The 27,000-nt window shown below is 55.8% G+C and overlaps 1 protein-coding gene across 1 annotated transcript in view; it reads right to left on the reverse strand.

Annotated features, from left to right (window-relative positions):
* Tg (thyroglobulin) overlaps positions 1–27,000 on the reverse strand; it is a 219,550-nt gene that overhangs the window by 17,096 nt on the left and 175,454 nt on the right. Inside the window, exons 42-44 of the mRNA XM_046449068.2 lie at positions 13,506–13,670; positions 12,397–12,564; positions 1,240–1,421 (exon numbers count right to left, since the gene is read on the reverse strand). Coding sequence (XP_046305024.1) covers positions 1,240–1,421; positions 12,397–12,564; positions 13,506–13,670 — 515 coding nt within the window. The remainder of the gene's footprint in view (positions 1–1,239; positions 1,422–12,396; positions 12,565–13,505; positions 13,671–27,000) is intronic.

Below are 27,000 nucleotides of genomic sequence, written 5' to 3' on the forward strand. Positions count from 1 at the left end.
CAGGCCAGGACTGGGACGCCTCATCCCCCAAGCTCCCTGCCAGCCCTGCAGAGGACACCCCTCTCCAGCTCCCAGAACTCTCCGGTGGCTTGGCTGCCACACTGGTGGGAGAGCCAGGGATTGGATATCACCTACTGTGGTTCAGGGCAGACCATGAGCCCACCCTTGTGCATCCCCAGGTCAAGAAGCCCCCAGGATAAAGCTCCTAGACACCAGTCTCACTTCAAGATCTGGAAGCCGAGCCTCCTGTAGTGAGGGTACGGTCAGTATACCGCAGAGCAGGCCACAGAGTAGCCATGCATTTTAGAAGAAGATGGAGGTCTCCGAGACATGTCATATGATGCCAGCAGCCTAGAGGCAGCGGGCTTGTGGGAGGCCATTGCCTGAGTGTGGCCGGGGCAGAAGGCAGGCCTCAGCAGAGGTCAGACGGCAGCCGCCTCCTCCCGAAGCTGCCTGGGCCACACTGCCTTCCTGGGTCTCAGCCCTCAGCCTAGGACACACGCTGTCCTTAAAGCCAGATATAGGACTTGGAAGCAAGAACTTGGGTTTTCTGAGCTCTGGCCTTGACTCGTCCCACCACTCAGGCTGGGAAGTCCTGACTTGAGGAGAGTCTCTTGGGGACAGGGACTGGACATCTGTGGGTTCTTATGGTCCAGCCTAGGGTTGAGCCCCCAGACTAGCTGTTGGCTCTGGATTTAAAGCAGAGCTTCCGACTAGAGGACAAGCAGCCTCTCCGCTCCCAAGATCCAAGTGGTGGTAGGAAGTTCTGTTCTGAGCTAGTGACCCTCCAGGGGGATCCCAGGCCCTGGGTGGAGGCTGAGTGTGGCAGGGGGAGTCTCATGTCCCCCAGCTGATGCTTCCCAGCAGAGTCAGGGTCTGAGGGCACCAGGGTAAGGGCCTGGCCGGGCATGCGAGGCTGGCATGGAGTAGGTTCTGTGAAGCGTGGACCTTGGGCGCCCCACAGAGCTCCTGGGACAGGCCTGGCCACTCTTTGCTCTCCAAGGGCTCAGAGTGGCCCAGGAAGAGCTGGGTTTCTCCTTACTGCACTGGTCAGTGTCCCCTGGCAGGGGGCCCTCCCTCCCCAGCACTGCCCTCCCTTGGTGCTGCTTGCCCCATGCCAGAGACTGGATGGAGGGACGGGGAACCAGGAGGCCCCATGCCCCTGTTCCCTGCACCTCAGAGCAGCCGCTGGGGCCACCCAGCCTGGGCATCCAGGTGGTCTTCCTGGGCCTGGCCTACCGGGTGGCGTTCTCCAGTGCCCGGGAGAAGGAGGCGTAGTCGTCGGCAGAGTGTTCCAGGGAGTAGTACCAGGTGGCAGCAGCCAGCACGCGGGCGTCCGAGTCCTCACCGCCCAGGGAGTTCTGCAGCGCCTGGTAGAAGGCTGCTTTGCTGTTGGCCCGGCCTTGACTTTCCTCAAATTGCTTAAAATAAACAAATTAATAAAAAGCATGAGATTCCCCAGTTATATTCTGAAAGGCCCAAGTCACAGCCCCTCAAGCTTTGTTCTAGAATTTTCTCTGTGGGAAGCCATGAGACAGGGTGTGGAGCCAGACATTGGGTCTGTGTCCCAGCTCTGCCTCCTCCTTCCTGGGGCCTTAAATGAGGGGCTGCAGCTCTCCGTGCTCCCTTTCCTCATCTGAAAATGAGAGTTCCTTCTTCAGAGTTACCTGAAGGACCACAGAGACCAATCCATCCGCAGCAGGTCACCCGTGTGTCCCTGGCTGAACTGGGCTGCCCTCAGCCAGCGGGTGCCTCACGGGGTCTGCTGTGAGGGCTGGGCTCAGTTCTCGGCGTCTGGGTCTCTGGGGAAGTGAACACGCTCGTTCCTGCCGGCAGCCCCCTCCTCCTCGGGCCCACTGCTGCCCAGCTCGGGGAGTAGCCACAGGCATGTGGGCCATGCCCCCTGTCCCCAGGGCGCAAATTCTGGTGCACAGAGGTGGCATAGCGAGGAATGCATCTCCATCGGGGAGCGAGCTCTGAAGGAACAGGGCAGGTCCTGAGGCGGCCAGGACAGCGGGCCAGCCAGGGGCACCCTTCCAGGTGGGAGCATCCGTCCCTCTGCCCCGCCCTCCCTGACCTGACTCTGCTGCTCTGTGCTGCGTGAGCCCGAGGCAGGGCATTTCCTTGCTCCTGGACTCAGGGTCCTGCAGACAATGGTCAGTGGAACGTGGGTGAGGTCCTGGGTGGGAGGCCCAGGCCCCTGCACCCTGGCACAGGCCCACTCATGTTTACGTCTCTCTAGATCTTGTGTCCTGCTCATCACACAGGACGCGAGGTCAGAATGGAGGAGCCCGTGTCAGCCGCTCCCTTGGGCCGGGGCCATTCTCCCTGGGGACGGGCTGACTCTGAGCCCGGCTGAGCCGGCAGCGCCTGGACCCAGCCATGGAAAACTGATCAAAAGCACAGCCATTGGCACTGCTCGCCAGCCTCAGAGGAGAGCAGGGAGCCAAGGAGGGAGCCGCGTGGCAAGAGGGCTCCACTTAATTCTCTCTGTGACGGTTCATTTCTTGGAAAGAAGTCCCAGGCGAACATGAAAGCACTTTTGTGTGTTAAGGCTGAAGTGTGAGCCCTGGAGCCTTCGCCATTTCAACAGCTTCCAGCTGCTACTGGCCACGGTCAAAGGCCAAGGTCCTGTGAGAGGCTCCGCACACGAACCCACAAGTGCACACGCACACGCTCGCTCACAGACCCACAGGACACTCCTGCCTGACTCACCCTTACCCTCATGGTTGGTGGAGCCTCTGAGAGTATGGCTCTGGCCCTGTCCAGTCTGGGCCGTTCTCAATGCCCACCTGTCACCTATCACGCGTGCGGACGGTGTCGGGGACGGCTTTATACCATTCTCTTTTTTCTGACAGTTTGGAATATTTCATAACAAAAATGAGGTTGGTGAGCGCCTGCACACCTACTGTCCTCACTGCCTGGGCCAGCATCCCACACGGGCTTCACTGAATTAGCAAGAGGACTCGGCCCCAGGCCGCCTGGTGTCCACACCCTTGTCCAGGCTGAGAGCACCCACAGCTCGTGCAGGGTGGCAGCCCAGGCAGCGCTGGTGGGTGCACTCCAGCCCTACCCCCCCAACTTCATCACCACCCTGGAACCCAAGACACTGGGGCCTCCCCACCCAGGGCTGGAAATCTACCCTGGGTCAGAGCAGGGAGAGAGGATTGAGTGTGAAATTAACATTAGGGGGTCAAAGGCCAGCTGCCAGATACCTGGGACCCTGGGAGAGAATTTACCTCTCTCTTTAAAATGGGTAGAATGCTACTGAGCCAGCCTTGGGTTTTTGTTTTGTTTTGTTTTGTTTTGTTTTTTAAGGATTTAGTCACCTGCAAAGTGTCTGCCGGAACTCATGACTGTTTGCTCATGGGGTGGGCTAGGAGGAGCCAGGAGGTCTCAGGGCCTGGCCTGGAGCCAGCAACCCAGGTTTGAATCCGTCTCTTATATTTCCCAGCTGTGTGACTTCGGGCAGCCACTTAACCTCTCTGATGCTCAGGTTCCTCACAGGCATACTGGAGTTAATTAAAATCTACTTTACAGGGTTGTCCTGGGAATTAGAAATGACAGGTTGAAGCACCCAGCTCAAAGCTTGGCCTATAACACTTAATAAAAGATCTCTCTTTATTAATCCTGGGCTTCAGTGACTTCAATTAGAAACCGAAGGATGAACACAAGCCCCAAACCACTTCATTAAATGAGGAAAACAGGGAAAGACTCTCTGCGCGTCTGTCCTCATGGAAGAAACGCCTTCCTTTTCCTTTTCCCCTCTCCGTTCCTTCATGTGAGTGACGTGGAGTTTGGAAAGGCTGCAGGAAGCCACCAGGGCCTGGGTGTGCCAGGGACTCTGCGGTGCCCGGGCCCAGCTACGAGCCAGAGCAGAGGCCAGGTGACAGTGGAGGTGGCTGGGCAGGGACGGGGCAGAGCCTGGGCCCTCGCTGTCTGTGGGTGCTCTCTAGTAAGAAGTCACAGGGCCACCTCAGACACAGGTGCATCTGACACCAGGACTGGAGCAGGAGTGGGGGCAGGAGGATCCCTCCGGAGCCTGAGGACCCAAGGACAATAGCTCTCAGCTGGGTCCCCAGCTGCTGACTGGCCCTGGGGAGACACAGGCCACCTCCAGTTCCCGACACGAGGTGTCCAGGTGAGGCCGGGCACCAGCCCCCCGAGCCCGTTCTGCTGCACCGCAGTAGCTCGCACACTCCGGAGGAGGCTTCCTGCTCTGAACCCAGAGCCGCACATGCGGCCAGAAGGGGACAGGGGAACAGCGAGGCTTCTGGCCAACACCCCCATCTGCCTGGCTGCAGAGGCCGTGGGTCAGACAGCATCCTGCCACTACTCTGCCCTTGGATGGAGACCCTGCATGGTGGAATGTCACTGATGGGCCACACTCTGAAGCAACCTAAGGACAGCCAAGGACTAGAAGTGCCACACTGAGGGCCACAACTGACCTTGTGCTGGACCCTGATCATCCCATGATCACCTGGAAGGGTGGATGGGGAGATTGGCTCAGAGAGGGTAAGTGCTATATTCACTGCCACACAGCTAAGTAAGACCTTAAGATGAGGCCTTAACCCAGCTCTGCCTTGCCTTTGCCCTTGACCCCAAGAAGCTGCTGCTGGGCCTGAGAATCTGCAGCTAAGATGACCACATGATCCAAAGTACTGCAGGCAGTGCTAGTAGTGCCAGTCTCCCCAGACACTAAACAGCCCTCTCACTCTGAGCCTTTGAATGTGTGGTTCCTTCTGCCTAAACACCCTTCCCCTAGCTCAGCCTGGTATCAGCTATTGGCCTGGACCCATCATGTGTAGGTTCAGTGTGTACTCAGGTACCTGGAAATCCTGATCAGATGACATTCTCATTCAGCAGATGGCGGGGGGTGCTGATAAAGTTCATTTAAGCTCCCGGGCAATGCTGGTGCCGCTCTCTGGGAATGCTACCCCAATGGCAAGTGCAAGGACATGCAGAGGTTGCTCTGGGGCCACCTTCTCCTGGAAGTAGGACATCATGGTGGACAGGGCAGGCCCTGGGTCCAGATGCATTCCACCCTTTTAGTTCTGGGCCTTGAGAGCATCGCTTACCCACGCTGTAACTCAGTTTCTTGATCCTACAGGTAGATCATGGAAATCCCTACTGCATAAATCGCCCTCAGAGTCTAATGAATCGTGCCCATAAAGCCTCAGTATGCTACCAGCGCCTGGCCGATGCATGGGATCACTAGCCTGTCCCCAGGTGAGGGGGGCCTCTGTGTGCTCTGGGACCCCTGCTAAATTCCCAGGCGTTGCCCTTGACAGCCCATTTGCCTCTGGAACGTCCACAGGCAGGGCAGGGACTGCATCAGCAGCACCTGTGTTCAGCGTGGGGCCAGGCACTCTTCAGGACCAGGAGGACGCCCAGAAGGACCGCCGTCCCTGTGGAGCCATCGCAGGCCGGGGCGGGAGGAGCTGGGACGTCAAGCCTCTGGAGTCAGGATCCCTGGGTTGGCTGCTGACATTGTCAAGTGCCAGCAGCTCTGTGACCTTGGGAAGTCCCTGATCTCTCTGGACCTTTGTTTCCTCCTCTGTAAAAGGGGCACAATAGAGTTCCCTCTTCATAAAATGCTCACGATGCCGAGTGGCACGGTCCCAGCGATCCCTGGAGCGCTGAGCCCCTTGGCTGCTGTCACTGTGACCAGCCCAGGTGGAAAAGGAAACCCGGGTCTAAAGGGCTGGTCCTGGTGGCTGTGGGCCCCTGTGGGCTGTGGGCACCATTAGACAGTGATGGCCCCACCCCGCCCCTGAAGCAGGGCAGAGCTTCCTTTGTGGGAGCCGCAGAAGCCCTTTCCACAAGGAGCTGCCTTCAGCAGCACCAGGCTGCGGGGCCCTAGGGGTCACTAAAGAGGCACCTCTCACAGAAATGGTGGAAACAGCTAAGCGGCCAGGCGGCTGAGGGAGGGCTTCTCACTCCCAGGAGACTGAGATCAGAGTCCTCTGAAGGGGTTGGGGTCACTCCCCGGGCAGGGCCTCCCCAGTCGGTATTCTGGAAACCGGAGCACGCGCACCGAGCCCCTGGGGGCACCGGGATGTGAAGGGGCGCTCTTTCAGCAAGACCCTCGCGGCTCTTCTCTCCACTCTTGGCACGGCCCCGGGGCAGACGCGGTGTTAGTTTAATCAGGAGCCAGCAGGAGGGCACGGCGGCTGGCCCGACCACCAGGCACTGCCCGAGCTGTAATTAAGGCAGGATCTGCCATAGACCGCGGCCCTGTTACGGGCCACAGAGTTAAGGGGCTATCAAGGACGGGCAGGTCCCCGAGTGTGGTTTGAGGGACAGCCATCAGCATGTCCTGTGGGAGGGTGGGGCCTCTGGGAAGACCGCAGCCCTCCTGCCCCACCTTGACGCAGACTCCAGGATGCTGCTCCATGGGTGGGGGTGGGGTGCATTGCACACAAAGGCCCTTGACCAGTTTGTACACTGGCTACTTTAGAAATATCTACAGCACTGACTCCCCCTGAACCCCCAACTCATATGCCCAGCTGCCACCAAGTTGTGCTCCAGCTGGATCCTTTCTAACGGTTCCCGCTTCCATGGCCCTGTCCAAGTGACCAGCTCGCTCCCTGGGCTTCTGCCACAGCAGTGTCTGGGCCCCACGTTCTTCCGTCTTAATTTCTTATTCAGCTACCAGAATAATCTTTTTACTTATTTTATTTTTGGAACCTGACTTGAACCCAGGGTGCTTAACCACTGAGCCACATCCACCTGTTTTTATATTTCATTTTGAAACAGGGTCTCACTGGATCGCTTAGGGCCTTGGCAAATTGCTGAGGCTGACTTTGAACTCATAATCCTCCTGCCTCAGCCTCCCAGTTGCTGGGATTATAGGCTAGTGCCTCCATGCCCTGTAGAATACTCCTTTTATAAAGGGTAAATTAGTACAATCACTTCCTAGCTTAAGAACAGTCCAAAACAGGAGAATAAAATCACCTTTCTGATGGCCACAGATCTCACTTGTGGGTCCCCTCCAGGGCCCCCCACACCTCCTCCACACTCTCCATATCCTCCTGCATTTCCCTGCACAGGGCCTTCCTGTAGCCTCCAAGCAGCCTGAGCTGTCCCCCCTCAGGACTTTTGCACCTGCAATGCCCCTAGATCTCCCTTGGCTCCTCCTCAACATGCAGGTCTCAACCCAAAGTCACCTCCTCCTAAAGCTTCCCTGTGCTGCCCCCTACACAATCACTTCCATTGCAACCGCCCTGGGTCAGCTTCCTCAGAGCGCTCTGCACTCTGAATTCTTAATGCATTTGTTATAAATCATTGTCTGTGGTCCCCAGTGACAAGAAAGACTCCGCAAGTCAGGGACTTTCTCTGATTCGCTACCCCACTCGCCCCAGAGCCTAGAAGACAGTTCACCACACAGGAGAAAGTCCCAGTGCATGGGCAGAAGGGACTTCTGACCCATGCACGACTTCTGACCCCTCCGCATATTAGCATGCTGAGGGAGAAGACCCACTTCTCCACCGGGCGGCAGGCCAGCACAGAGTGCTACGACACTTGGAAGGACCCACAAGAGTATTTCCTGTTCGTTTATTTTAAAATCAGAAGAAAAAAATAATGAAAATATTATAATGATTTCAGCTTGGTTTGCCTTCATCTTTCTACCAATGCAACAGTAAAATACAATGTTTAATATTTGGGAGGATATCAGGTCCACCCTTCTTGAGCCTCCGCTTTCTCTGAATGTACAATCCCAGCGTCACAGGGAGAATTAGATTAAGTGACATGTGAGCATCAGGCTGTGTCCGCCTGGGTCACAGCATGGGAGGATGGACTCACAGTGTGCTAGGGAGCCACAGCAGGGAGACCTCAAGGTCCCCAGGTCGTGGGAGCTGTCTCCTTTGTTAGATGTGCTTGTCCTCTCACAGTGTTGCAGGAGGCTGGCGGCGGGCTCACACGCCACTCAAAGGCCAAAGAGCCGCAGCTCAGCAACTTGCTTAGGTGAGATGACTAAAGCCAGGACTTGACCTGCTTTCCTGATTCTGCACCCCTGCTCTGCCCTGGGCCCGGAGCTGACACCCCCTGCCCCAAGTGTCCGGGCTGAGTGGCACAGTGCCTCTTTTCAGGAACTCGCCTGCACAAGCTGGGACTCCTGCGAGCACTTCTTCCTGTAATCTGTCACCGAGGACTCAATCTCCCCGTGCTGGGGTGGGTGCCAGCCCTTCTGCTGCCAGGTGCTGCCTTCCAACTCTCAGGCGCTCCCCGCCCCCTGCCCGCCACAGGGCCCGACTCCACCTGCTCCCGAATGAGGATGACGCCTGGCCAAGCTCAGGGCACGGCAGTGGGCTCTGTTTCTGATTTTTCTTGCCTTCCTTGGAGATGCTGGTGCTTGGAGGGGGAGCAGAATGTAGCATCTTGGAACAAATCTGCTTCTGATCATGCAAATGAATGCCCGGTTAATGTAGGCAGACTGTCAATTCACCAGTAAGCCAGGGAAAGGGGGAACGTCCCCACCACGAGACTGATGGAGACTCTCAACAGAAAGCTGCTACTCCAGAAGACAAGAGCACGGTCGGTGGTGGAGCCTTTCTAGGATCTGAGCAGCGCTGAAGCTCCCCAGGTACGTGGGTAACTTGCCGGGCGTCATCGGCACTCTTTGGGAGTCCAGAGCTGGCCTGGGGGGCAGGGGTGAGGGTCTTCTCACAGACTAGATGAGCCCCTACTCTCCCAGCCCTGTGACACTTGCCAATGTGATGGCTGGGTCCAGTGGGCTCCTTCCCTTCCTGGGACTTCACGGGAAGTTGGGCTTTGGGGACTGAGCTCCGGCTGGCATTTATATGGGGTTGGCACAAGGAGACAGCATGTGTGTGTACGCGCACGCGCGAGTGGGTCTGCTGTGATTTGGGAAACTAGTCTCAGGTGAGGCCAGGTGATTTGGTGATGATATTCCTGCTTTCTGCAGATGATTCTTTAAAGCAGGGTCACAAATTCTTCTATTAAAATTAAAGAATCATGTGAAAAAAAAAACTAGCATTTAATGAGATCAAGCTAGTTTCCAGACATTGGAGCACATTTGAATCCTCTGAATATGTTTATGAGGATATTAACTAATAGCCTCCCAATTTGCAGATAGGGAAACTGAGGCTCAGGCCCTGAGTACTTGAATGCCCTGCATTACAACCAAGGAAACCCAGGACTCTCTCAATGTTGTGTTGACAGTTGGTCAAGGGAATAGGGTCCTGGTCAATTCCTTGGTCACCCCTGCTGGCTGTGTCACTGTGGGGCCAGGGACCCCTGTCCCCTATCTCCTGAGGTTCAGGGAGAGGTTACCCCTCTCTGTACAGAGTGTGTGTCAATCTGCTTCTTGGTCTATTTCCTAACCTGACTGTGACCTCCTTGGAGCAGGAATTCAATAGATATTTATGTCCAAACACCTGGCCCAGCATCTGGTACCCAGGAGGTGACCCATGACTGCTACCTAGCTCAGCAGACTCGTGTTGGTGCTAGTCAGGTGTGCCGAGCCCTGCTCAGGAGGATACGGTGATTTAGTGCAATCAGGGCTGGTAAGCAGACCCTATAGGAAAATCTGTATTTTGTTGCCTGGGGACATTCCAGAAGAGGGGGTGGCAAACACCAAGCCCCAAGATGGGAGTGTTCTCAGCACACTCAGCAAAGAGGCTGACTGCTACGGCTACCGCAGGGAGCACAGCCAGGATGGGAGGTGCAGGGAGGGAGGCCAGAGAGCTACTGGGGCCACATCAGAAAGGACTCTGGAAGTCACCCTAGGGGTGGGGCTCTGACTCCGCAGTGAGATGAGGCTGTGAGAGGACTGTGAGCGGAAGAGCCGTCACCTGAGTCCTGCGGGGGGGCCGCTCATGGCCTAGAAGGGCAGACAGAGGCAGGGCGGGAACACAGGGGGGTTCTGCCCCAATCCTGGAGAGAGATGGTGTTGGATAGAGTGATGGCAGAGAGGCGGGGGGACGGCGGGGCTGGGTATGTCTTGAAGACAGAGCCACCTGGACGTGCTGTGGCAGGTTGCTGCTGTGTACTGAGATGGCAAAGAATAGGAGAGAATATGCTGGTTGGGGGTTGGGGACAGAGCCATCCGTTTAGGATTTAGGGTGAGTGGCTATGGGACATCTAAGTGAAGAACCAACTAGACTGCTGGCTCAACATGCCTGGGGTTCCAGGGCAAGCCAGGCTCAGGGACAGACTGCTGGAGATGCACTGGGGAGGTGTCTGCGGAACGGCAGGGAAGGTGGCGACCCTGCTATTCTCCTCCTCCACACCCCGCACACCGGTCAGTGCCAGGTGTGCTCTGGGCAGGGCGCAGGACCACAGGACCACTCATGGCTGTGCCGACCGCGCTCGAGGAGGACGATGGTGCTCAGGTGGGAGAGGAGCGGGAGGCGGGAGTGGGCAGCTGAAAGCGGCATTCTGGGCAGCAGCTGTGGACTGGGCCGTCATGCTGCAGACAGGTCTCTCTACTCGGTGGCCCGCCACGAGTGCATGCCCTCCAGCCAGGCCTGGCGTGGGCAGTGGGCCTCCTGTTGGGCACCGTCTTCCTTTGCAAGTGGAAGGAGAGAGCTCTGCCTTGAGGCCCCTGGGGAACTCACAGAGGAACGGAAACACCACGCTGAACGGGACCCCATGCCCTGGAGTCCGGCTACTCCCCAGTGTGGGTATGGAATTCAGGACAGAGAGGGGAACGTCCCAAAGACACTACTGGGACAGTGCCTGGACCTGACGAGCCCAAGGCAGCCACGTGCCCAGTCGACCCTCTTACAGTTGATGGCATGCTGGAGAAAGGTAACCTGGCCACACCGTGGCCCTCCACAGCCAGGGACCTCCAGACAAGAGGTGCCCCTCCCTGGTGGTCAGCACGTCCACTGCCACTGGGGCACCCTTCCACCCACCTGTGCCCTGCCTAGATCTCTCAAGGCTCCTGGACTGTGAAGTAGTTCTTTCCCTCATTTGGAAATTGGGGCTGGCCGGAACAAGCTTTAGCATGTGGTCCAGAGACGCAGACTGTGGGAGGAAGAACACACAGCCTCTCCCACAGGAGACGGAGCGCTACAGGGAAAGGTTAGGTTGTGTGTAACACGTCGCACAGGCACATACAGCAGCAGTGGGTTAATTCATGAGGCTCCCTGTCCCCTCTCCACCGCTCCCCAGGGAGCTGGCACTAATGGATTCTTGTATATCTGTCCAACCATTACCCTTCCACACAGAAATACATTAAAATATGGACATTTACATATATGCAGATACACAAAGATTGCTTTTTAAAAATAGGAGAGCTATCTTAATGCCACATTCCTCTTAGTTTCCTGCTTAGCAACAGATGACGGGCACTCTCAAGCAGGCTGAGAGACCTAGCTCATTCATTTCAATGGCTGCATAGTATTTAATACTTTGTGTGCATCTCAATTTCCTCCAGAATTTCCCACTTAATGGACATTTGAGTTGCTTCCGTTTTTTTCCTCCACAATAATCAATGCTGGGTTGAACACCCTTGCACACATATGTAAAAACAAAGGTTTTTCTGGCTGTGAGATAAATTCCCCAAAGTGAGATATATGATCCCAAGAAAGCAGAATAATTCTCAGGAATGCAGGGTCCTGTGTGGCCACCTTAAATGATGTTTTGAAGCACAACTGTGGTCAGTGGAGCCGACGGGAAGCCAGACTGTGTGCTGGGAGGCCGCCTCCCGCCCAGGTCCACAGCGGGCTCTCCCTGTCTCCAGGGGCTGGGCCCCTTCCCAGCCTGACCACCTAAGGGTTTTGGTCAAGAGCAGAAAGCAGCAGGGCCAGAGTAGGGTGCTGGGCCTCTTCTAGGCCTAGCACCTTCCTAGTGAGTGACGGCGACTTCCTGCCTGTCACAGCAAGACCTGTGCCCGGCAGATAACAGGCTTGGCGGCTCACCCCCACTCGCCATGCGTCCGGCGTGCCCCGTGAGCTGCGCTTTGTGCCAAGGTGTGGCAGGTCCTTTTCTAGGGAGGAAAATCCCCCGGAAGCTGGTGTCGGGGTGCTTCCAGGACGGGAAGGGCTGTCACTGAGCCCACATCCCCGCCTCTCCTTCCCCAGTTCTCAGTGGGGCTGGCAGGCAGGGCTCTCCCTGAGCGGCACCCGGTGTTGCAGCATGGAACCCTGCTGCTCTGCACCTGGCCTGCTCCCGCTCAGGGTGTTCATGCATCCCCCCGCGCGTGGCCGTGGGTGTGTCTGCCAGGCTCCCAGCCCTGCCAGTGACTTATTTTTGAACCCAACTCCCCCCACCCCATCACCACCTCCAAACGCACTCAGCCTTGCTTCATGGGAGTTTCCAGCAATCATTTGCCAACAAGCAAGGAGGCAGACCCCATCGCAGTCAGGTCCGCAGTGCGAGCCTGGGGCGTGCCAGCTGCAGTCTCGAGGCCTCCTGGCTGCCTACCTTCACGGCCTTGGCTCTGTCGATGAGCCCGTCGTCCTGAGAGCTCCCGATCAGCAGATCCACCTTCACCCCCGGAGGCCTCTGCAGCGCTCTGGCTGGAGCTTCGCGGAGGTACTGGCCATTGACCACAGGACCCCAGTAGTGGAAAGGGCCACTCACAGCCAGGAGCTGCAAAGGGCAAAGGAATACCACTATTTGTCTGAATCTTATCTTCTTTTAAGAGTAATCAGCTGCACCGCTTTGCCTAATGGTCCCAACACTGTGCCTATGCCAAGTGAGCGTCCGTGCTGGCTCTTCACCAGGGCTCCGCTGGCAAGCCAGGGTGAAATGACAGAACCACAGGCAGGTAGGACACCAGGTGACAGTGCCCGGGGCTGGACAGCAAATGTCGCTCTCAGTCATGAGGGCCCCTAGGAGAATGTCACAGGGCTTCCCTGCCAAGGTAACAGATCCCCAAGAAGAATGGGTGTGAGGACGCACAAGGTGCCGCTTCGAGCAGGCAGAGGCAGCCAGCTTTAGCCGTGACCGGATTAGCCTGCACAGGGGCCTAAGGAGGCCCACAGGGGGCCGGAGCCCAGACTCACTTCTGGGGGGGGGGGGTCAAGCCGTCAGCTGAAATGACCACAGTGAGTCCTGCTAATGTCTCCTTTACTGAGACGTGGCTGTGAGCAAGGTCCTTGCTGGCTAGAAGGGACACACAGCTGTGCTGTGCAAGGTGGCCCAATCCACTGGCCATTGTGAAACCATGTCCACAATGCTCAACACGTGCAGTGTGACCTGACTGAGTGCCCACCACCATCCCGGCATGGGGGGCATGACCCTTCCACCCACTACTTCATTTTATTGTCCCACTCCATAGGGTCTGCCTCACTAGTCCCACTTTGTAGACAGAAAATCCAAGTGGCAGAGAGACCTGCAGTGCTTTCTGTATGCTTGGCCCATTGTGGCCTGGGACCCTGCAGGGGCCTGGGGTCAGGGGTGGCAATCGAGCTCCAGCTGGCCACCACCTCACTGTGTGGCTTCGGTGGATCCCATCTCTCCCCAGGCCTTGTTTTTCCATTGTAAGAGACCAGAGACTGTCCCTCCCCAGTCTGCACACATGTGCCCACCTTGGTCTGGGCATCATTGAGGACATTGGCGGGCTTCTGGCGGAGGCAGGACACCACTTCTCGGCTGGACGAGGTGGGGCAGCTGACCTCTCTGGCCAATGCCACTGCCTGCTGCTGAGCCCTGTCTGGGCTGATGACAGCTGCAGGGGACAGTGCGGAGCCTCCCTGGAAGAGAAAGCAGACTCAGGGCGGAGGGTCTCCACCATCCCTACCCCTGCTCAGCCCAGAGACTTGGGGCTCTGTGATCTCCTCCACGCAGGATTCCCGGGACCCTGCTCGGGGAGGCCCACAGTTGCCTCGGTTTCCTCATCTGAGAAGCAAGGGGGTGGGACGAGGCCACCAGTCTTGGCAGTGTGGCTGATGGCAGATCAGCTGAGCTGGGTCTCTGGCCTGGCCGGCTCCATTTGTGTCTCAGTTCTGAGCTATATGCATCAGGGACATGAACACCAGAGCCCAGAGCACAGCCTCCTTTCACAGAGCACGGGGAGACCAGAGCAGTGCTGCCCGACCTGGCCCCCAGAGGAGGCTGGAGAAATGCAGAGCAAGGCACACCCAAGGTCCTCCTCACCTAGAGACAACAGGCAGATGCCCTAATCTGGCCAGGCCACTATCCTGAGGCCCCACCAGAGACCAAGGGGCATGGACAATGTCCTGGATTGAGGGAGATTGTCCTCTGGAAGGTGCCAGCAGCCACCAAGCGTGAGTCAGGATGGAAGGTCGTGGACAAAGAATGGGCCAAGCTCCAGGCCTGACAGCTGACAGCCAAGGGGGAAGAGGAGGCCAGTCCAAGAAGCTAGATGCCATCAGATGAAGAGAAGAGAAGAAGAGAAGAGAAGCTCTGTGCCCCACACCTGCTCCACCTGGATGCAGATGGTTTCAGTCATGTAACATAAACACCTGTCCTTCTCCTTGGCAACTCAACAGTGCTGTCAGCCCCCGTGGCTGCCCTGGGGTGCAATAATCGCAGGGCTCACCTGGATGGAATTCTTTCTGTATGCCAAGCACTGCTCTTAGCATCTCAGGTATTAACGTGTTCAAGATCAGCCCATTTTCCAGATGAGGAGTTGAGGCAGAGGTGAATGACTTGTCCAAGGCCTCAGAGGTAGTGAGAGGCAGAATCGGGATTTGCACCCAGTGGCCAGCACTTGGCCACTGTGAGGTGGACCCTTCCTATATACCTGGGGTTCTCAATGACCTGGTGGCACTGTTACTGTTCTTATCTCTGTTTATTAGTCAGGTCCCAGGAGGGACTTGCAGCCAAGTCAGAGGCAAGGCCAGGCAGGCTGGAGCTCAGTGGAGGGACTGGGGAGTGTGCAGGGCGTGGAGCTGGAGGCCTCAACTCGGCAGCTGCGTGGCCTTGTGCCAAAGGAGCCCTTCCAGCAGGCTCAGCTGTGCAGACCAGGCCTGGCAGCTTGGCTCCTGACTCGAGGCAGTGACAGGAGGAATCTGTGGTTTTATGTCCTTAACGCATTTAGATGATACCCTGAGGCCCTCCTGGGTCTGGCTGGCCCACTCCAAGGGACAAGCAGCTTTCCAGAGCCCTGTGATCCCCAGCCAGTGGCTCGCGCTGGCTTTCAGCAGGGAGAGTCCTAACTCCAGGCTCACACACGCAGCCAGCCCAGGCCTGAGCTGTGGTGGTGGCAGAGAACCAGGGTCAGGGTGATTTAGAGGGAGCACTGGGTTCCGGGCCCTCGGTTTCTTTTTCCAACAAGGAGTGGTCAGCTTTCCCGAGAACAGCTCAAAAAGCTGCTTTTTCTTAACAGAACACACACACACACACACACACACACTTAAGATACTTGGCCAAAGCTCCACGTTCAAAATAGCAAATTGCAGCTGGCCCAGCAGCCCCGGAGACAGGCCCTGCAGATGGGTGGATCCCAGGACCATGTTTTTACTCTATGTAAAGCCACGCTCCTGACACGGTAAGGAAGTGGTCAAAGGCGTGGGCGACGCTCATAACATGAGAGGCTTAGAGAACTTTCCTCTCCAAGTATTCTGTTTAATCAGTTTTTCTGAAGGAAATCTCCTTCTCTATGGGAAATTGATGGTTAACATCCAGTGGCCAACCCAGCCCTGGAGTTAAAGCTTTTGATCGGAGACGCAGAACTTGGAGGAGGCAGGGGTGGGGGGTGCACAGAGCCCTGGCATGGGACAGAGGGTCCAGGTGTGAACCCAGCTCTGCCACTCTATGAAGTGACGCAGGGGAACATCCATCTCAGGACCAGCATGTGCCCCTCGTTAGTGGGAACAAGGGACCACACTTCACAGGGGTGTGGTGGCTAGGACCTGCATCAGCCCAGTGGGACCTCCTGGGACCCTGCAGGCACCAGGCCTCTCCCTGTGCCCCATCGTGCTGCAGGTCTGCAGCCTGGGCAGCCTGGGCTTGGTCTCTATCTAAATCTGACACAGCTATTAAGTGTCAATGAGTTTCCTCTCACATTTTTTTTTTAATTTCAAAAATAGCATGGACCAAAACCACAATTGCTGACCACAACTCTTTCTTCCTGTAGCTTCTGAGCATTGCCTTGACCTCAGTTAGCACCTCAGACCAAGACCTGCCGCTGTCGAGAACACACACACACCCACACCCATGTGGTCACAGAGACACACTGACACATGGACCCTTACACAGACACAGATGCAGAGAGACACACATACAAGTCAGACACACACACAAAAGTACAGACACACAACGAGACCCACACAGTCCCAGAGACATTCTCTCTCTCTCACACACACACACACACACAGACACACACACACACACACCAGCCCTTCCTGAAAGGGATGCTGGGCGTCTCCCAGGAGGCACCACTCATAGGCCTTCCGTGAAGAGGTGGTCAGCAAGCAAAGCAGCAGGGACAGGGAGGCTCTGTGACAAACTTGCTGTCCCCCGAGGACCCTGCCCTGACGGAGGGGCAGCTCTGTCAGGCAGGCGCCTGCCCTGCCCCTTCCTGGTGTCCTAGGCTCCTTAGCCCCCTTTGCTCACGGACGCTGCACTGTGAGGTGGGGACGCCCTCAGGGAAGGGACACGGGATGAGAAGGGGCGCTCAGTGCATCCTCAGCCACCTCCATGTGGGGCACTCCTCATGCCAGCTCCTCAGCACCCCCACAGCAGTGCCGCACAGGCCACCAAGGTGAGGGGATGCACACGGCACTCACGCTGCCCGTCTCAGGGCAGCCCCATGAGGCAGGGACCCGCTCAATGTCAACTTCAGAGGCCACAAGACCATGGGCAGAGACTGAGCCTCACACCCAAGTCTCAGCTGGGCAGGACACCATGGGATTGGAACCCGGGCGCGGGCTCCAGAGTCTGTGCCGTAACCACCGCGCCCAGCAGTCTCAGCCGAGGCCTGAGTCCCTTTCCGTCTCTGTGAGGATGTGACGCCAATGCCAAGTGGACAGACCAGGGCCCTAGGAAGAGCAGATGGGGCTCCGTTCAGCTGCCGCCATCCTGCCGGTCCCCAGCCTTCCCTAAAGCATAAGTCTCCCCGCAGCACTCGGTTCTGGCCCAACTTCAGCAGAGGGTGAGAATGAACAGGACCCTGGTCTTGAAACTGGGCCTCAGAGCACTTTTCCTGTTTCTTCTCAGGACTCAGTTCTCGGCCTTACCTGTGGGATCCCTAGTAGGATTTGGGTGAGAAGAGCAAAGGAGGGTCAGCCTGGCTCAGCGACCTTTGACCCCCAGGCCAAGGTCTCCCTCTTGGTGTCTAAAAAGGCATTAAAGCATCAGGCTGGCATCAGAAGTTTTTTGATGGCAGGATTTGAGGGAGGTGTTCCTCCTTCTCTTATAGAGTGTACATATGCATGCGCATACACACACACACACACACACACACACACACACACACATGCTTCAAGGGAAACTAGAAGGAATGAAACATCCAAAGGCACCTTTCAAGAGCCAGCACAATGCCGGGTGTGGTGGTGCATGCCTATAATCCCAGGGGCTCGGGAGGCTGAGGCAGGAGGATCGCAAGTTCAAAGCCAGCCTCAGCAATTTAGTGAGGCGCTGAGCAACTCAGTGAGACCCTGTCTCTAATAAAAACAAATGTGGCTCAGTGGTCAAGTGCCCCTGAGCGCAATCCCCGGTACCAAAAAAAAAGAGCCAGCGCATTTGTGAGCGTTTCCTCCATGATCCTGACAGTCCTGCAGTTCCCCCCCCCATTCTGCTGATGGACAGAGAGACCCAGAGTGGGCAGGCCATTTGCCCAAGGTCTTGGGACTAAGAAGCAGCAGAGGCAGACTTTGGGGCTTTTGTCACCCCATGGCACCTACCACTGGGAACAGCAGGACCTCGGCACCTTGCTGACTCTGGTTTCCACTGCAGGGAGTAACAGTGGATGGAGGCCCACACACAAGAGTGGCCTGGACAGTGAGAAGAGGACGGGCGGGTGGCCTCCCCACAGCAGGAGCATGGCGTGAGGGCAGTCTCCCATGGGCTCAGAGGCAGGAGTAATGTCTGCAGCCTGGCGCGGCCGCGCAGAGACAAAACGGCCCCCACCCACGTCCCCGTGCTCCAGAGTGACCCCTGTGCTACATCTATCAGGCCCCCACCTTCGTGGCCTCAGTTGAACACCGTGACCACCCTGGGAAGCAGGGAGGGCGGATGCACCTAGAATACACACACACCACTGATCCAACCATTCTCCCGAGCGTGCCACACTGATCTCAAGAAGAATGCGGTGGCCTCCGGGAAGATGTCGGACGGAGCACCTTAACGATCCACTAGGGCCAAGTGGAGAGGTCAAGACCCAGGCTTTCTGCCTCCAGGAGGCTTTCCCACAATGCCGTGCTGCCGTGGTGGAGGTGGCTCCGAGCGAGGTTGGTGGAGTCCTGCTCCCCTCCACCTCCTGTCCCACCCGTCACTCCACAGGGCCTCTAAGGACAGTCCAACGTCACCAGTTCCCAGGGTCCTCTACCCATTCTAAGTGAGCAGATGATGGAGTTTATTGATTTTTAAAATATTTTTCAAAATTGTTTACCTTTTCTCCAATGATGGATCCTAAATTTGTGGTGAGAAAAACATTTCTATCACATTTAAAGGTGAATCCCACACGACAGTGCAGGCGATTCTCACCTCGCTGGGAGCAGCCCGTCCCGCAGCAACAGGAGGAGTCGGGCTGTGTGTGAAGCAAGCAGTGGATTGAAGGTCCCCAGGGAGGAGGAGGGGGCTGAGGGACAGGACAGGTCCAGCAGGAAGCCTCGCCTGGGCAAAACGGCAATCCCCCTGCACCCCAGGACAAGGCTGACCATGTGTATACCCAATGCTGTTACCTTAGTGTACTTAATGGCAAAACAGATCGACTTTTGCAATTTTTAAAGCAGAAATAACAGTATAAACCTTCACCATAGAAAAAGACAGAGAAGCAAAACAAAGATTTTAAAATCATACCTTCCTCCCCACCCCCATCAAAATCAATCACTAACGCTGGTCTCGTCACTTGTCTCTTCCATACAAATGTGCGCATGTGTGTGTAAATGTTTATGTGTGCACACGTGGGTGGAGGAAGTTAGTACCATGGTGTTATTTTGAACTTGTCTTTTTCACCTAACAGTCCACTCTGGATGGGGTCCTGGGATACTCATTTACCAGCTGTGTCAGTCAGCAGGCTAACACAAGTGTTCACAGAAACATTGTTCATGACTGATAATAAGTGGAGACAACCCAAATGTTCATCAGAGGATAAATACATAAAAAACATGGCGCATTGCACAACGGAATAATATTCAGCAGTAAAAAGGAAGGAAGCGCGGGTACGTGTTGGGACATTGAAGAAGCAAAACAGCTCGACGCAAGAGGCTGCATGATTCCATTCACACAAAACGCCCAGAGGAGGCGAATCTGCAGAGACTGAAAGTCGACCAGTGGTTTCCTGGGGTGGGAGTGAGATGGCCCAGGAGGAAGAGTGGAATGGCTAGGTCATGTGACAGCTCTATTCTTAGCAGTGTGAGAAACCATTTTCCAGTGTGGCTGCATCATTTGGTGTTCCCAATTTGTGAAATTCCTGTTTCTCCACATTCTTACCAAATATTTGTCATTGTCTATTTTTCGTTTCATTTTGCTCTGTTTTGTTTCCGTTGTTGTTGTTTTTTATTATAGCCATCTGGTGGGTGTGAAGTGGTATCTCATTGTGGTTTTGATTTTCATTTTCCTAATGACTAATGATGTTGAGGATCTTCTCATGTGTTTTAAGGGCCACTTGTACATCTTCCTTGGAGAAATATCTCTTCAGATCCTTTGCCTGCTTTTAACCAGCCATCTTTTGTTATTGAGTTGTAATTGCTCTTTACATTTGCTGGATACAAGTCCTTTACCAGATACATGAGTGCAAATATCTTCTCCCATTCTGTGGGCCGACTTTTCACTTTCTTGATAGCATCTTTCGCAACATGAAAGATTTTATTTTGATGAAGTACAGGGTATCTTGTTTTTCCTTTTGTTGCTTGCAATTTTGGTGTTCTATCTAAGAAGTTTTAAAAATAGGTATCCATAGAATACTATGTAGCACTTCTGGACTTTGTATTTTTAAAAAAAAAAAAATTTAGATGTTGATGAATCTTTATTTTATTCATTTATTTACATGTGGTGCTGAGAATCAAACCCAGTGCCTCACACATGCTAGGCAAGTGCTCTACCACTGAGCCACAACCCCAGCCCCAGGACTTTGTATTTTTAAAACCACTTTTTACAATGCACTATGTTTTTATTGTAAACTGAAATCACCCCTGGTGTCTCCACTAGATGAAAGAGAAGGATGGCACCAACGGGTAGTTGAACCAGGTGGGTCCAGCACCTTTACCCATTTCTCAGTTTGTGCTCACCAAACCTCTACACCAATGAGCATGTCTGTTCCTTTTATTAAAGACTGACAGAGGCCCAGAGAGGGTAAGTGACAGCCCCGAAGCACCCAGGGATCATGGGCTGGGTATGTCGTCTGTGTCCACGGCCTCTGCACTACTCAGGAAACCCACCTCCCTTGCCTAGGGTTCTCGGGCCAGCCTGGCTGTCCAATGGCCCTGTGCCTGTGGAGGGAAGGTGGGAGGCTGCGTCCAGGCACCCAGGGGGCCTCTAAGGGCTCCCTCTCCTCACTCTCTCTGCTTGGGACCGGAGAAGACCTGGGCCTGGCTCTGCCCCTTTAGAAGGGAGCGTCGCCTGTCATGCTTCCCCTTGGGTCTTGCAGACTTGATGACACGTCTTCTTCCATCTGCCACGGACATGGTGCCTAATTGCCTCTGTCACCTTCTGGCTGTCAGAAGCCATTTAAATGCTTGGCCCTTGAACGCTACTGATTTTCCAGGCACAAGTGTCATACTTTGAAAGTGACACTCTGAGTGACAGCCAAGGCGATGGCTGTCCTTTCATTTCCCAGGGAGCTGAAGACACAGGGCGCTGAGCTTCCCGCTGGGCGCCCGGGAGCACTGATGGTGTGCGCAGGGGCATATGTCTCCCTGCAGAAGGCGTCTCGGCGTCTCAGCCCGTGCAGGTCACTTACTGCTGGAGACGGCGGCCGGCTGCTCCCGGGGCGAGAGCCGAGTCGCGTCGTGGCTGGAGCGGGCTCTGAACTGAGGAGCGCAGCTCTGGGTCGGCTTTCCAGGAAGCCACGGCACCGAACCCTTTGTCCACCCTGGAGCCTGGAAGTCTGAGAGCAGGTCCAGCCAGGATGGTGTCCTCTGAGGCATTGTCCCTGGCTTGAGACGACTGCCCTCTGCTGCCTCCTCCAACACCCGCCTTCTGTGTGCGGTCCCTGGGGGCTCTGGGATGTCCTCCTCTTTCCCCTTATAGGGATGACAATTAGATTGCAGGAGCCCTGCTCGAATGGCCCCCTTTAGCTTGATGGCCTCTTAAAGGCCCTTGCTCTAACAGGGGCAGTCAGAGGTTCTGGCGTTTGGGGTCAACACAGGCGTTCTGGGGACCTGGTCAGCACATGACGCCCCCTTCAAGCCTCAGTTTCCTCCCCTGTAAGTGTCCGCCTCACCAAACTGTCGCAAGGCCCCCAGGAGCCAGGTGGGGGAGGCCTGCGCACGCTCCCTGGCTGCCGAGGGCACACTCGCCTGCTTCTGCTGCCTCTGTGACTTGGTCCTAAAGGCTTCATGATAAGCCGGCTGCAGGCCAGCTGTTCTGACTGGCTCTCCGTCATCGTCTTCTTTAAACCTGTGACGAGCAGTCCCCAAGTGTAAAGCCACAAGGAGGAGAGGGACTGCTGGCTGCTGGAAGGGGTCAGGACACGCTGTGTACACGTGCTGAAGTGCCACGCCACGCACCACAGACTTGGACAACTGGTACCTGCTGATCCGACCCTCAGTGTTCACTAAAGGAAAAAAGAAACCTTTGAAAAATAGCTTCCAGTGTAGAAAAGCATTAAGGCAAGTGCTTGTAATCAGGAAAAGATGCTACTTCAAATCCCGACTCCTCCACCTAGTGGCCTGGTCGCCTTGGGCAAACCAAGAACTTGGCCATTTTCAGGGCCGAGCTTTTCTTCATCTCTCATGTGCAGTGCTACAGACGTCGGCTCCTGGTGGTGGCTCTGGGAGAGCTGCGTTCCTGGACGCACTCTCCAGGTGGAAACCTGAGGGGAGAGCCGTGGGGGGCTCTGCGGTCCTCAGCACCCCAGCCCGGCGGGACAGAGTGGCTGCTTGTTTCCCTGCAGGCTCTGGCTCCAGCCATAGCCTCGATGATGAAGAACTACCAAGAAACCAAGGGGTCAGGGGAGAATGGACCCAGTAGAGACGCCAGGAGTAAGGAGGCCAAGGCCTGATGACCAGGTCCCTCTGGCCCCTGTCCCTTCCCTCCTCTCCTTTCTTCCTTCAGTAGATGACAGTGGCCAGCTCCTGACCAGCAGAAAGGACTTCCCATGGCTGCCCTAGAAAGTACCCTGTGTGCAGGAAGTCATGAGATGCTGGTAGGGACACAAAGAAGGAAGTGGACATCGAAGCAGCCCAGGTCCTCTCAGGACAGTCCCACAGGGAGTCATGACTTGGCCAGGGGACTGGGAGTCACTCCACAAAGACTGAGCAGGGGCCATGCAGACAGGTGGGAGCCACCTGATGCAGAAGGGCCAATGGAGGAGGAGGTAGCTTGGCTGAGCCTGGACAAGGAGGCAGAAGGGCCTTCCCTGTGCCATGTCACAAGGAGGGAGAAAGGGAGCCACTGAGGAGGTGGATTGGGGCGCTGCAGCCATGTTCAGGACTCAGGAAGTTCACACTGGCCACTGCGGTGAGAGGTGGGTGACAGCCAAAGGCCTGCACCAAAAGAGGACATCCGGGCACTGACCGAGCTTCCTGACCAGCAGGGAGACTGCATTTGGGTTCCTGAGGACCAGCTGTCCAGCTGACCAGCAGGATGAAAACCCTGTCTCTGGTCTTCCTGATAATGGGACTTCACCCTGAGCCTCGCCCCTGCCCTACAACCTGTGTGTCCTCTGAGGTGCCACTACTTCATCTCAAGGTCTGATCCCAGAACGAGGACAGCTGTGGCAACCACCGGGCTGGACATTCACACAGAACCTCATCCAATTCTCCCCACAGGACCCTGCTGGGGTCTCTTGCTAAGGGTCTGGCATCTCTAAGAATAAACAGGTGGACTGAGTCCCTGTTAGTTTTGCTCCTGGATCTACTCCACAGTGCCATCCCCTCCAAACCTGCCAGAAGGAAACAGCTATAAATCATGATGATGATGATGATGAAGAGATGCAGAAAGAATTGGCGGAATGTTGGCTCTTGGAGAAGAGAAATGTTGTTGACCCCTGCTCTGACAGCTTGGACCTCAGTCTCCTCATCTGTCAAATGAACACGTGCTCAAGTCTCAGGTGTGGCCTCAAGAGCAGGTGCCACGGGCCCATCAGCACAGGTTCAAGGGCAGCATCCTTCCTACCAGCTGCATGTTCTTAGGAAGTTCTCAAAGTCCTGTGCTCCATTTTCCTTGAGTGTAAAGCAAATAGAATATTTACCTTATCCATCTGCTGAGATGAATTCACGGAGAACGCGAACCTGTTTCCATGCGCCCACATCTCTGACACATAGCAACAGTCATTAAAATCACAAGCAGTATTTCAAAGAGTTCTTATGATAATTAAAGGAAATAACAGATTTAAAAATACTTCATAACCCATAAAGCACTCTACAGATGTCGGTTATTTATAATTTTATGGCCACTTAAACTAAAATTTAAAAAAAAAAATAGTGAAATATTCTGTAGTCTAAGAAAAGATGCCTCAGGTTGAAGTTCAGCTTTGGCAGAGAGTACTCTGAGCCCCGAGCCTGTCTGTCCTGGCTGTCCTCCACGCTGCCCACTGCTGGGTGCAATTAGCTGTGGCTCAGTGGGCACTGAGGGGGACGCTGACACTAATTTCACACCCATCCAGCCAGTTTTTCCTGGATGACACTGATCTAAATTACATCAGGGCGGCGTTGAGCTTGCTCTTCTTTAGATAACAGCAACATCGTGTCATTTGAGAGAAGTGTATCTCCTGGGAGCACGAGGCGCTGGGGCTGGAATGCACCACGAGCATCCTGCTGGGGCTCTTGGCTGCGTCGTGCTGCTCAAGCACACTGAGACCCGGCTGGACGGTTTTATTGGAATCCATGTTTAGGAGATGAAAACTCAGGGCAGAGCACTTAGGAGGCGGACTCCCGGGATGTTGGAGGCCCGTGCAGAGGCCTCCCTGCCTGGAGCCCAGCCTCTGTTCCCTTGTCCCTGGGACAGGCCGGCCCTGCTGCTGTGAGCTAGTCTATTACGGGATAGATAATTCCAGGAGCTCTGAGCAATTCCTCCGTGCCCATGCCCCAGGGAACCAGAGGCTGATTAAGGCCTTGAGGAAGTTTGTGATCTGGGGGGAAGGGAGGCTCTTCTCTTTTATTTTTAACTCTCTCCTGTGGTCTCTCCCTCCCACTCCCCCTGCCTCCTTCCCCTTCCTTCCCTGGTGTTAGCTGGCTGCTGTGGCCTTGCAAGGTCCCAGTGCTGGGCACCACGCTGACAGAAGAGATCGGCTCCCTGCCCTCCAGAGTCAGGCCAGCAGACTGGAAAAGGGGTGGTGCTCCAAGACACCCCGAGATCTGCCCCCCTGGGCGATGGCACCTGAAACCGGGGCACACTGGCTCTCCTTTCTCCCTGGCAGAGGCTGACCCTAGGCTTTGTTCTGAAACACAGTTCACAAGGATTTCTGTGCCCTTCGCAGAAAAAAGACCATAGAGTGAAGTCATGGCCAAGATTCGTCACTGTTTAGAAATGATGTCCGTTTCTCCTGAATGTCCCTGTTAGTCGTGGTGGCCCGTCAAGTGAACAAGACAATCCACCAGAGCACGGCAGGGAAATTCTAGAGTATTTACAGATAATTTAAGAAATCTCAAAATGCGCGTTCACGTTTGTGAGGCATAGGGTAGCGGAATCGCCGCGTGTAACGATGACTAGAGAGGAGCACTGGGATGTTCACACAAAACGTTTTGCTCCCCAGCCCCAACTGGAAGTTAGGAGTTGGCCATGCCACACAGCAGGGACCGAGAGGGAGGGAGAGAGCTGGGATGCCACCCGAGGCCCCCAGCTGCTGCTCTGTGGGCAGTACAGACATGGTCAGAAGCCTCACGCCCCTGGACAGGGATAGGTCATCCTGGCAACAGCTGGGCGCAGGCAGATGGCACCCCTTGTCACCTTTCCTCCTCCCACGTAGCATGAGCCAGCTCAGGGACTCAGGCCATCGGGCAGCTGAAGACCCCACCTTTGGCAGAGGACAGATGAGAGTGGTGGCATGGCTTGACCCCACCTGGGCAGTGGGCGAAGGGGGCAAGAGTGCTTCCGCAGACTCCCACGCAGGGATAGGGCACGAGCACCTTGGCGGGGGGAGGAGCCAGGTGCAGCCCGGGGTTCTGGCTGATCCTGAGTGGGGGAGCCATGGGGGTCGGGGTCAGCACACCCAGAGGCACGGCCAGCAGGGGCTGCCCAGGCAGCAGGCACACAGGGAGGCGGAGGAGAGACGGGCGGGCGACGGGCACCTGCGAGGCGTTCATGCAGATTCTGAGGACAGTGGGGCATGGAAGGCTGGAGCAGCAGGGGACAGAGACGGAGCTCATCCGTCAGCTGGTTCCAGTGGACCTGAAGGGGCAGAGAGCACGAGGAGCCAGGACAAATAGGTAAGGGGCAGACACTACTGTCACTTCCACTTCCAGATGAGATGTGCTCAAGCCATTCCACCATGAAAAGGAACCAAGAAGGCACAGGGAGGACATTTGGTCAGTGCTTCAAATGTCTAGCCTCCGTGGGCCCCTCTCATGTCAAGGCCCCTGAGTACCACCTCTTGGTACCCTCATGCCCTCTCAGTGACGCCAGCTGTTTCCTTTGGTGTCCCTGACCACCAAGCTGCCCTGTCCTGGTTCCTTCCGGATCCCTATTCAACTCACGTGGAGCTCCTGGAGGGCAGAGCACATGTCACCTTTGTCCCCACGGCTTAGTCCCCGTGGCTAGCCCACGGGAATTCCCGCACACACACCCACTTAGAGAAGCGAGCACCGGGGGTTGGTCCTGGGAAAGAAAGGTCTCTGAGTCAGTGCATCTGGAGCAGGTGAGTAAAGAAAGCCACGTGGCTTATCCCAGATCCTGCTCAAGGGACAGTCCAGGCCCTGGGAGACCGGCCGCCCTGCTTACCAACCCTCGCAGAGCTGAGGATAGTGGGTCTCCGGGAGGGGCAGGCGGCGGCTGTGCTTGAGCAACTTTGAGAGACAAGCGCTCTAATGAGTCAACATGTCAGTGCCCCGTGGCTCCCACACTGTCTCTTTCCTGAGAATGCCACTAGCTCCAGACGCCTCCCAAAGAAACAGGAAGAGCTTGACAACACGTTGAAGTTCACTCCACGGGGAACTCGGCTCCTTCCAGTGGGCCCTCTCCACCTTAGGAGCTGGTCCCAGACACAGGGACTCTCAGTGGAGCAGCAGCACCTGCCCACCCCCAGGAGGGAGAGTTTGCACTGTCTCCCGATGGGTGGAAGTCAGCATTCCCAGAGGAGTCCTGTTCCCCAGCACAGCCTCATCCATCTGTGCAACTGGGGGACAGTCTGGATCATCTCTTCTGGACAAGGCTCTCTGCTCTAGACTCAGTCGCCACGTGTTTTCGACACACCTTGACCTTCCTAAGCACATGCTCTGACTGCAGGGAAGGAGCTCCTCACGCCACGCAGGCACTTTACACGCACGGTCCCATGGAACCTGGTGATCAAGTAGCATTAGTAACCTTATTAGGCTCTGGGAGAGCTGCAGAAACCGTGCAAGGTCACGTAGCCCCCAGGAATCTGGAACCTCGCTCTTGGCTCTTGACCTTGACACCAATGTGTGCAAAGTGACCTCTTCCCCCAGGGCGTTCTGAAAGGGGGTACTCGCTTCTGCTTGGGGAGGCCTAGGGGTCTGTATGACTAAGTGAGCTCTGGTGGGGAGTGGGGAGAGATCTGGGAACCTGCTCATACTGGATCAAGCTGTGAACTCTGACTTACTATGGGGCTTAACCTTC

Source organism: Marmota monax, unplaced genomic scaffold (assembly GCF_021218885.2).
Source record: "Marmota monax isolate L192 unplaced genomic scaffold, Marmota_monax_Labrador192_F-V1.1 WCK01_AAM20220418_F8-fsc00073, whole genome shotgun sequence".
NCBI lineage: Eukaryota > Metazoa > Chordata > Mammalia > Rodentia > Sciuridae > Marmota > Marmota monax.